This window comes from Heterocephalus glaber, unplaced genomic scaffold (assembly GCF_053883595.1).
Source record: "Heterocephalus glaber isolate CG9 unplaced genomic scaffold, H.glaber_assembly_v1.0 deba00000546, whole genome shotgun sequence".
NCBI classification, from domain to species: Eukaryota; Metazoa; Chordata; class Mammalia; order Rodentia; family Bathyergidae; genus Heterocephalus; species Heterocephalus glaber.
In genome coordinates, this window is record NW_028258147.1 from 142340 (window position 1) to 153312 (window position 10973).

Sequence of the window (10973 nt, forward strand, 5' to 3'; positions counted from 1 at the left end):
AATAATCTTCACCCATCTTCCCTAATGGCAGATAGCAACACTTCTTCAGAGGGGGGAATATTATAGACAGCAAAGTTAGATAGAAATTAACAGGCAGTCGGAGAGGGATCAGGCTTTCAAAGGAGTCAGTGCAAAAGACACATCAAAACTGTGGCTGGAGATGAATTAGAAGAAAACCAGGCCTGCAGGCCTCCCTAGAGATAGACTGGATGCCAATCAGCACCACTTGGTCCAGTGATCTTAGATAGGGCATCAGATGCACAAGGCATTAGAAACCCCTTGATCATTCTACATTAGAAGTTATAGATAAGCTGAAGTAAGTGGTGTCCACCACATACCTTTGCTACATGCCTCACCTCCCTATAGGATCAATATTAGCTAAGCTTCGATATTAGCTAAGCTAACCCCTTAGGTTGGCCTCAGTTGGCACAGAGTGGCCTGATAAGTGATCTTTTTTGTGCATAAAACACCCAGAAAAAGAGCTTCAGCAGCTCACTTTGGGTACCCCTTCTGTCTCTCTAGAGCTTTCTTTCAACAAACTTCTCCTGCTCTTAAACTCCTTTGTCCTTATATCCACTCTTCAGTTATCCAGTCATGAACTTGGCACATCTGACCTCTAACAAATTGGAAGTCACTTCCCCATGACACTACGATAGGATAAGATGAATCTGTTCTTTTTCTCTTTCATATTTTTATATCTAAGCTTAGGAATTTCTCTCCTCTGAGAGACTTTGTAGCGCTGCAGCAGTGATTGCATCTGTGTTGACTTTGTTGGGCTTTGGTGTGAGATGAAGTTGGCAACTCACCAGAGTTCATATTTAAACTCTATGTTGTTTAGATTTTCAGTTTCCCTCTTCTGGGCTGGTTTCTTCATCCCACAAAATCAACAGGATGACAGATAACAGAGGTCACACAGAGCATGGTGTGCTGTGATGATTGTTTTTCCAGAATAGAACACTGATTCTTTTCATATCTTGTTGACTTTTCAAATGCCTCATTTTCTTGATAGGTAGTTTTATATTTGTTGAAAATTATGGCAGAAGTTCCCTTGGCTAGAAATTTCTTTAAGATGTTAAAGGATCACACTGTAGAAAGATGGCTCAAATGATGCACAAACTCTTCAAATGGACTGAAGCCATCCTGGTATGAATGGAATGTGTCAACTTGATGAAGGCAAACAGTAGGACAGTGGTCCTCAACTAATGGCAATTTTGCCACTCAGGGGGCATATGGCAATGCCTGGAGATATTTTGGGTTGCCCCAAGTGCCAACTGGGATCCAGTGGCACTTAGTGGGTAGATGCCAGGGTTGCTAAAACTCCTATAGTGAAGACTTCAGTATCCCCATCCCACCAAAGAATTATCTGGTTCAAAGCATCAATGCTCCTGAAGCTGACAACTATCTTTTTAGAATATATGCTTAAGAGACTTGCTTTGGGTAGATTATCCTAGTGCAGTGAGGGACCTCTGGCCAGGCCGAACTCAGATGTGGGCTGGGATGGAAAAGGGAGGTGAGGGTGGGTAAGGAAGGTAGGGTGCAGCCAGGTAGGAAGGTAGGATGGAGTCCAGGGGAGGAACTTGGCAGCAGGAGGTGCTGCAGGCCTTGACTGGGGAGGGTGTCCCCGTCCTTCCAAGGGCATCCAGCTGCAGCAGGGTGCATCATCCTGGACAGATGATCTCCCCACCTCTGCACAGAACCCTAGATGCCTCCACCCACTGCAGGGTCTCTGGGTGCTTCCTGGATGGCATAATCATGTGCACAGTTCAATTTCATATGCAAAAGAGATGCTTCACTGTGCCCTCTGGGCATCCTCTCTCCATCCTTCTCCAGCTGCTGCGAGCCCCAGGAGGCCATCTCAGTGGGCTCCATTCCAAGTTTCAGCTATATTGGGCAGGATAGGGGAGGGAGGAGAGGCAGGGCTGGGTATTTATTCTTCAGCTCCTTTGCTGTCGGTTGTTGCCTGAGGCCCTCCCTATGCAGCTCTATCTTGGTCCTAGTAAGATAATGGTTTCCCTGCCCATAGCCCTGGTTTACTGTGAAGGTTCATTTATGTGTCAACCTGGCTGGGCCACAGTGTCCAGATGTGTGGTCATTCATTGTTCTGGACCTTTCTATGAGGATGCTTTTGAAGAGATTCCATTTGAATTAGTGGACTTTGAGTAAAGCAGGTGCCTTCTCTAATGTGTGTGGGCCTCATCCACTCAGGTGAAGGCCTGAACAGAGCTAGAGAATGACTTTCCCAGTGCAGGAGGGAATTCTGCACAGATAGCCTTTGTACTTAACATTGACTCTGCTCTGGGCCTCCAGTCCGCAGGCCCACCCTGCAGGTTTGATCTTTCAGCCTCCATAAACACATGAGCCAATTTCTTAAAACAAATATCTTTCTATGTTCATTTCCTATGGTTTTGCTTTTCTGGAGAGCCCTGAGTGATACAGGTACCTTGTGACTTCCCTCAGTATCCATCTCTGTCCCTTTATTAAATACTCCTTGTGCCATGCTGGGTGCATACCTGTAACCCCAGGACTCAGGAGGGTTGAGGCAGGAGAATGTTGTATTTGAGGCCATCCTGTGCTACATAGGAAGACATTGCCACACAGGAAAGATAGAAAGAGGGAGAGATAGAGATAGAGGGAGAGGGAAAGAGAGAAAGAGAGAGAGGAGAAAGAGAAGGAGGGAGGGAAGGAAGGAAGGAAGGAAGGAAGGAAAGAAGGAAGGAAGGGAGAAGGAAAGCTACTTCTTGAAGTTTGTAACATGAACATTGTAGGTTCCTGCCTGCTTGGAAGCCATGGTCCCTGGCCCACCTCTTGGAAATCAGGCAAGCGACTGCTGGGTGATCCCACCCCTGTGAAGGCTGCTGGTTGCTGGGCTCTAGGGAGTCAGAACCATCTGTTTACTTAAAGCTAGGTTAAACATTCTTGTCCCACCCACTACTAGGGCAGTGGGCCTGAACACCAGTGTGGCAGATCCATTTCTGTCTGGTTTGTGGCCAAGTCAGAGCTATTTTTAGTGCCAAAAATGGAGGCTGAGCTTTTCTCTGCCTTGAAAGTTTTACAAAACACTCCCATTCTGAAGAGGCCAACACTAAGGTTAACCCAGGCGGTAACTTAGCCAAAGTCACATGTTGAGTCACTGGCCAGAAGCCATGGCCCCTCTGACAGTTCATAACTTATGATTGGACACGCTTGTTCTTGTTCATGGAGCCTGAAAGTTTCTTTTTTTTCTTTTCTTTTTTTTGGCACTCCTGGGAATTAAACCCGTGGCCTTGCACATGGTAGGAAGCCACTTCACCACTGAACTACACCCCCAGGCCCTGCAAGTTGGTATTTGCCCTCACAGTCACCTCCCCATTGATGTGGAGCCAGCTATCCTGCCCTGTCCCTTCCTCAACCCTGAATCTGAACTCTGATCTATCTCCTGCATGACTGGGGCCATGGAGCTATGTCCACCGACTGGACTGAGGAGAGTCACTGGGCTCTGCTGACCACCAGAGCATGGTGGGGACCTCCCTGTACATTCAGACCCATGGCACCTGTGACCCAGGGAGTGACTTTGGTCCCCCAGAGACCCCAGAGTGACTTTGCTCCCCAGAGGAGCAGGAATGCAGGTGGGGAACTCTGACAGCTGCCCCAGGTCACATGCTGGTATGCACTACCAGTTACCTGAGATGGGCATGTGCCAGTCCCTAGTGCAAGCAGGGTCATCGTGTCTGCAGTCGCCACCATGGCCCTGGCTTTGGAGGAGTTGTTTCAGATAAGACGTGCCAGTGTGGTAGTGGGATGAGGGTATTCATATCCCTTCTGCTCCTGCCAGAACTGGACGCTCAAGGTCAGTCTGGCAAGGGAGGAGCAAGGGAGGAGCCAAATTCCGGGAGGTGCCAAATTCCGGGAGGTGGAGTCTGGAGCTCGGAACATTTATAAGGGAAGCCGAAGGGAGAGTGAACTCAGGGCCACCATGGAGGGCAGCTTCACTGGTCCCGATAAGTACCAGAAGTACTTCTTACCCAAGGACTACCTAGACACCTACTATAGATTTGAGCATGGCCCCTCGCCCGAGACTGAGATGATCAAGTTTAATCTGCAGTGTCTCCACAAGACCTTTGGCCCAGGTGAGCAGAGATTGCCTTTCCCCACTCTAAGCCTCTCTTCCGGGATGCTGCATGAGGGACAGAAAAAAGATGTCCTGGGTGAGCCAGGTCCCCTCCAGGGGCTTTGGGGTTCTGGAAGTCAGGTCTGTCTCCTAGTTACTTTGGAGTTGTGTGCAGTCCAGGAGTCAGGATGTGCAGAGGAAGAGAAAACATCACACAGTTCCAAAACTGCTCTCCATAAGCCCCGCATGCTGGGGTTAAATGGGGATGGCTTTCTGGTCATCAGCAAGTGCAGCCTTGTTCTGCCACCTGAGAGAGCCAAGGGCAAGCAGTGGATTGCAGTGGGTTTTGGATCACAGCTTATCTGCATTGTGTATCTTGGATATGGTGGTGACGAGGGCCTGGAGGAGCGGGGTACAAGAATTCTGGATGGGGTGTCAGCCCCGACATAAACCACAAGCCTGGTCCTCAGCACCAGAGGCCTTGGCTGAACCATCTCTAGTGGACTGATGATAATTACCTCCTCTCAGGAACCCAGGGTTAGCTCATGTACCTCTGACTTGGGCAGCCACATCCTCACTCAGGGCACTAGGCTGGGGAACAGCAGCCTGGGGCAAGAGAGTGCTGAGAGGCTGCGAGCCTAGTGGACAGGCAGGAAGGGAGGCAGAATCAGAGAGCAGCAATGGCCCTGAGCCCAGGCTCCTGATGAAGTGCTGGAAGCCAAGCTTCATTCCAGCATCCAGAAGATCCTCTGCTCACCCCTGGGGTCTTCCCAGGTCCTCTTCCTCCACCCTGCTGCTGGAGTCCATTCAGGCAGAACATCCAAGAGAGGCCCAGCCCCAGTCAGCCTGGAACTGAAAGGCCACTACCCCAGGCAGTGCTCAGAATGCTCTACCATGGATCTGCTCCCAAACAGGGCCCAGGGCTCCTGCTCCTGTCCAGGAGAGATGAGTGCTTATCTGTTGGCTGAAAGATATTGAGCAAATTGTTTAACCTTTCCCAGACTGGGTTTCCTAATCCATAACACAGAAATAAGAAGAATAGTCACTCTGTAGGGTAGCTCTGGGTTGTGAAAGGAAATTAATGCAATAGGATATTGAGCATGGGCTTGGCCTACAGGAAGCTGCCAGGCAGTGACGGCCATCATGCTTGTAGCTGTGTCTCCTTGGGTAAAATCAGGGTGCATGTCCTTCTCACCCCTCAGACTGTCTTGGGTGTCATCTCTCTTGCCTGCCTGCACCAGCCTCAGGGACCTCTCATTATCACAGGGGGCCTCCGAGGGGAAACGCTGATCGACGTGGGCTCAGGCCCTACCATCTACCAAGTGCTGGCTGCCTGTGAGGCCTTCAGCGACATCACCCTCTCTGACTTCACGGACCGCAACAGGGAGGAGCTGCAGAAGTGGCTGAGGAAGGATGTGGGGGCCTTTGACTGGACCCCAGTGCTGAAATTCGCCTGTGAGCTGGAAGGGAACAGGTATGGGACAGGGCTTGGGAAATCCCTTTGTGCTGGATCCTCCTTCCTCAAAGGGCTCTCTGGGCTCTCAGCTGTCCCTGACATTTCCCAGACAGCTGGATCCTCAAGGATGCACCAAATGTTTTGGGGTGGGGACACAGTAGATGAGCTCCCCTTGTTGGAGTCAGCGTGATGCTGAGATGTGGTATAGTCAGGTATGGCCACTGAAGACTAGTGATTGGGCCCATCCTTCCCCTCTCTCTCCTTTTTTTCCTTCACTTTCCTCCTCTCCCTTCTTCTCTTCTTCCCTCCCTCCTTCCCTCCCTCCCTCTCCTGTCCTTCCTTCCTTCCTTCCTCCCTCACTCCCTTCTTCCTTGCCTTGCTTCCTCCTTATCATCTCTACCTGTTGTGACAATATGACGCATGTGCCCAGCATCCAACCTGACACCCAGACACAAGAGACTGGAACTTACTTTTGTTTCTCTTGTGTCCCTTGCTCCCTTCCTCCCCTACCCAGGAAATCACTAATGTGAATTATACATTTCTCATTCCCTTGCTTTCTGAAAATAATTTGAATTACTTGTCTATGTATGTCTAAATGGTACCTTTGAACTTTCTACCAGGGTAACTTGCTCTGTTATCTTCTAGGATTTGCTGTTCTTCACTCAATATTATATTTTTAAAATAACTGTATCCATAAATTATCAGTGGCAAATTCTTTCATTCATCTATCCATCCAATGATGTTTTTGATGTCCTGACCACACTTAGGGCTCTTTGTCCCTCATGGGGATCAAGGGAAGAGGGCTCACAAGGAACTAGAGAGAAGCTTCCTAGGTGTGTGGTCCACTGTCCCTGACCTTTTCGCACTGGGGAAACTGAGGTCTAGACCGAGGAAGTGCTGGCTCTCAAGTCACTCAGGGACTCAGGGACAGCAATCCTGTGGGGATGCAGAGGTTTCCCACCTGCTGGTCACATGGATGGGGCTTCCTGGCAGCTTCCACATGTGGCCTTTGAAACTTTTGCTCTCTCTGCAGCAGCCGTTGGCAGGAGAAGGCTGAGAAACTCCGGGCCACAGTGAAAAGGGTGCTCAAGTGTGATGTCAACTTGGGCAACCCCCTGGTCCCAGTGGAGCTGCCACCAGCTGACTGTGTGGTCACCCTGCTGGCCATGGAGTGTGCCTGCTGTAACCTTGCTGCCTACCGCGCCGCGCTGTGCAACCTTTCCTCTCTACTCAAGCCAGGCGGCCACCTGGTGACCACCGTCACGCTCGAAATCTCCTCCTACATGGTGGGGAAGCATCAGTTCTCCTGCCTGGCCATGACGAAGGAGGAGGTGGAGCAGGCTGTCCAGGATGCCGGCTTTGACATCAAGCAGCTCCTGCACAGTGCCCAGGCCTACTCTGCCAGTGTAGCTCCCAACAAGGGGATCTGCTTCATTGTGGCCCGAAAGCGGCCCGGGCCCTGAGCTGAGGGGTCAGCCAGGGGTCCCAGGCCCTGAGCTGTGATGAGAGAGGTGGGAAATGGATCACATCTAACAGCCTCTGCTTTCAGCACTCACATTCTACGCTCTCAGGTCTGAGATTCTAACATCCTTGTCTAGATATCTAAGTTTCTAACACACCTTGTCCTTGGATCCTAGGAGTAGAATATTCCACTTCTAATATCCTGAGCTCTCTGGCTCTGTGTAACTCTAGAGCCCCCAAGACACAGTCTCAATCTTTACCCAGAATGGCAAAGACAGGGGCAGTGGCCTGTTGACAGTAGTATGTTGGGGAGGGTTTCAAAACTAGGTCTAATAGACAAAAGCCCTGATTTTGCAGCGATGCCAACTTCTGCGATGCAAATGCTCCCACCGTGGTTGACCTCAAGCTACCAGTATTTTAACTTCTGGCTCATAAAACTCCTAAAAATCTTAGCATCAGCTCTCATGAACCGATTGCATCAGCCTAAACACAACACAGCCTCCACATAAGGGCTGGGAGATCTAGCAAATAAAAATATAGGATGTTGAGCTAATAGAATTTTAGATGAATGAAATACCATTTTTTAAGGATAAGTATGTCCTCCAAACTGTGTGGGACAGACTTCTTCTAATATTCTTTGTTGCTCATCTGCAATTTACATTTACCCGGGTGTCCTGTATGTCATCTGGCAAACCCTCTGTAGCCCTACTTCCAGCTCCAGAGGTAAAAGAGGTCCTGCCCAGGGTTCAGGACTGTGCCTAGCACACAGGACTCTTTGTGCAAGTCAGAAAGGGTCTCCTGCTGGGACACATTGCCAAAAGGTGTCCCTTGGGGTGATGAATTGTCCACAGGTGCCCTGTATCCCTTTCTCCTGGGCAGAACAATTGGAGGAAGAAGTCCCTTCCTTGGTCCTCTCCCCTGACTCCCTGTTGCCAGACCTTCCCCTTTCCCCCTCAACCTTCACCTCTGTAGGATCCACCCTGATGAGCTGGACACAGCCATCCTCAGAAGAGTCATGGAGCTAGGGTTCTAGTCTCAGTGCTGCCATTTCTCTGGACCTCATGTTCCCTACCTGTGGGGTAGGAGGAAGAAGGTCTAATAACTTACAGGAAAGTTTTAGGGGCAGGCATAGATGCAAAAGTGCTTGGAGAAGAAAAAGATTTTGTACAAATTGATACATTGGCACAAATTTTCCAAAGGGTCAGAGCTGGAATAGCTTTTGAGAATTACCAAGGCCTCTCCACATTTTTATAGCCCAGTAAGCAAGCCAGGGGACTCACCTAGAGACATACAGGGTTGGAGTGAGGAGCCAGGTGTCCCCACTCCTGGTCCACCCCATGTACCAGATGTCCAGGGCTTGGCAGGGCAGGGAGTCCCCTCATCCGCAGCTCTCCTAGCACAGGCTTGGTCCTGAACCAGCACCCTCTCTGCCTTCCTTTCTTCCCTGCTCATGCTTCACTCCCAGAATCACACAGACCCCAGCTCAGAACTGGTCTCAGCAGACCTCTCTGGACTTGTCTGGAGAGGCATGGGGTAGGGTGGCTCCAGGCACACTTATGGAAGAATGGTCAACAGGCAGAGAAAGAGTGGACCAGCAGACATGGTGACCCTGAGAACCCATGTCCAGGAACAGGGGAGAGAGGTGCAGAAATGAGCTGTGGTATGGAATTCTGAGCACACATGAAGTTTCTCTCTCCAATACAGGTTGGATTCTGCAAGGCTGCAGACAGGCAATGCCCGGGGAGGGGCTGTCAAGGAAAAGAAGGGACAAGTGTGCCCTTCTTTCTGGGTGGGGACCTCCCGTGGAGGACGAGCTGACCTAAGCATGGGCAAAAGACACAGAGTAGCAAACATGGGTGCTGGCTCCTGTGGTAGCTTGATGTGCAGAGTAGAGGGGGGTGGAAGGCTGTGAGGAGGACTCCAGGGGCTGGTGGAAGCTGCTGGCATGTTAAAGTGGCCAGGCTGGATGGGGACTGTGCTGTGTGCCTGCCCTGTGGCCACATGAAGATAACCTGTACTCTCTGCACACATTAATAAAGCACATTGATCACCCCAAGTACTAGCAGAATCTGTAATATGCTGTTGAAACTATGGGGTTGAGGTGGGAGTGGGGGGTGCAAGAGTCTTTAAAAGGACATAGTCCCATTGTGGCTTTCATTTTCAAGGTAGGGGACTTAGATTTGTGTGTCATGACTCTTGTGTATAGTAATTCACTAAATTGCTACCCTCCTAGGATGTTTCCTGCCATCGGAATGTAATACACGATTTATCTCTAATGCTTTCATTGGTTTTTTTCCCCCATTAACTTCTCTTATAATAGTCAAGTAGTGATTTAGTAACTCAATGACAACAGAGCTAGCATCTCTGTGATTAACATAGTTTTTCCTCATAGTCACAAAATGGCTGTTCTAGCTCCAGGCAGTATGCATACATTTAAGGTGGTAAAATGGAGGAAAGAGACTTAATTCTTGATCTTTGTCCTTAAGAGGAAAGCCGCAGTTAGTCCAGAAACCTTGCAGACTTTAGTTTTGTCATGTGCTACCTCTTGTGCCACTTCTTCTGCCCCGCCAGCTGCACTGTAGGTTAGGAAAGGAAGTATGCCCTCTATACTATCCAACATCTGGGGTGAAGTGTGGGGACATTTGAACTCCAAATGGCTTGCGTGGCCCTGCCCCTATGACACCACCTGCAGAGGCCCTATGGCACTTCCTGTTGAAGCCCCAGTGGCCTCTCTCTTGCAGTGGCTTTACTCACGGCCTGCTGCTTTCCTCAGCTGATCTCTCATGTTCCTGGCATCTCCAACTGGTGTCTCTCAACATGTTTGGCTTCACTCTCACAATTTCACACACTGGGCTCTCAGGACACACACTCTTACCTCCCAGACCTTCTTCTGAAATCTGGGTGGAAGCCTTCATGACCCTGTAACGCTTGCATTCTGCAAGTCTGTAAACCCAGCACCATGTGGATGACACCAAGACCTGGTGCCAGCTCCAGTAGTAGCCAGGTCCCCTTGGTTTATGGCCCCACAAGGCTCTTAGTGCCTGGATGGCTGAGCACTGTGAACTGAATCCTAAAGAACCAAATCCTTAGATGGCTCTCTTGGCCTTCTTGGGTAGGGTGCCCTGGGGCAGCGTTCTCAAAACAAAGTCCTACTTTTGTGGTTCTTAGTCTTTAAGCGTGAGGTCTTAGTGATTCCTCATATGCTCTCAAGTCATCCTTCCTATTGTTCTGAGGAGAAGTACTTGGAGTCTTTTAAGACTAACCTTTTCAATAACCAAGCTCTCCTCTGCTCAAGCTTTACACATTGTTTCATTTGTGGTGCAACTGAAAACTTTTAAAATGATCTTTTTGCTCATATTTCTCTACAAATCTCTTTAAAAGCTGTGAGATTTGTCTTACACCAGTCTAAGGCTGCTTCTGTACCCAGCATTTCCAAACCTTTCCAAACTCATCCAGTGAATAATTTCTAAAAGGTTCTGAACCATATAGTCAGGTAGTGGCACAGCAACAACCCCACTCCTCTGGTAGCACAATCTGTCTTAGTCACTTTCACATTGCTGGGACACAATGGTTGACACTTACAACTTAAAGGAGGACATGTTTATTTTGGCTCACATTTATAGTCCTCGATTGTCTGGCTCCAGGGCAGACTCAGCCTGGCCAAGGGCCCTGGCAGAGGAAATCTGCTCACATCAAGGCAGCCAGGAAGCAGACTGAGAAGGGAAGAGTTGCCAGGGAGATCCATCTTTCCACATCATGCCCCTAGTGGCTGGACTCTTCTGATCAGACCCCACTTTCTAATGAAAAGTCATCTATGATGTCTAGATATAAACTGGCTGGCTAGCTGCCAGTCTGGGCCATGTTCTTTTTGTGTTAAGTATGACTGGCCCTGGCTTTGTTGCTTCTCCCCAAGCCTACTTTTCTAGGGCCCATTGCCTCATCCATGCCATTCCCATGCCAGAACTAGGA

The 10973-nt window shown here is 49.5% G+C and overlaps 1 protein-coding gene across 2 annotated transcripts; it reads left to right on the forward strand.

The window, feature by feature from the left end:
- The first annotated feature begins 3904 nt into the window (after positions 1-3904).
- Positions 3905-9063, forward strand: Inmt (indolethylamine N-methyltransferase). Of its 2 annotated transcripts, none has more exons than XM_004856283.4 (3): positions 3905-4106; positions 5354-5561; positions 6577-9063. In XM_004856283.4, the coding sequence occupies exons 1-3, from the start codon at positions 3953-3955 to the stop codon at positions 7004-7006; spliced, it is 792 nt and encodes a 263-aa protein (XP_004856340.1). In that variant the 5' UTR covers positions 3905-3952; the 3' UTR covers positions 7007-9063. The 2 variants fall into 2 exon arrangements, with proteins under 2 accessions (XP_004856340.1, XP_021093283.1); XM_021237624.2 differs by having other exon boundaries at positions 6580-9063.
- The last annotated feature ends 1910 nt before the right edge of the window (positions 9064-10973 follow it).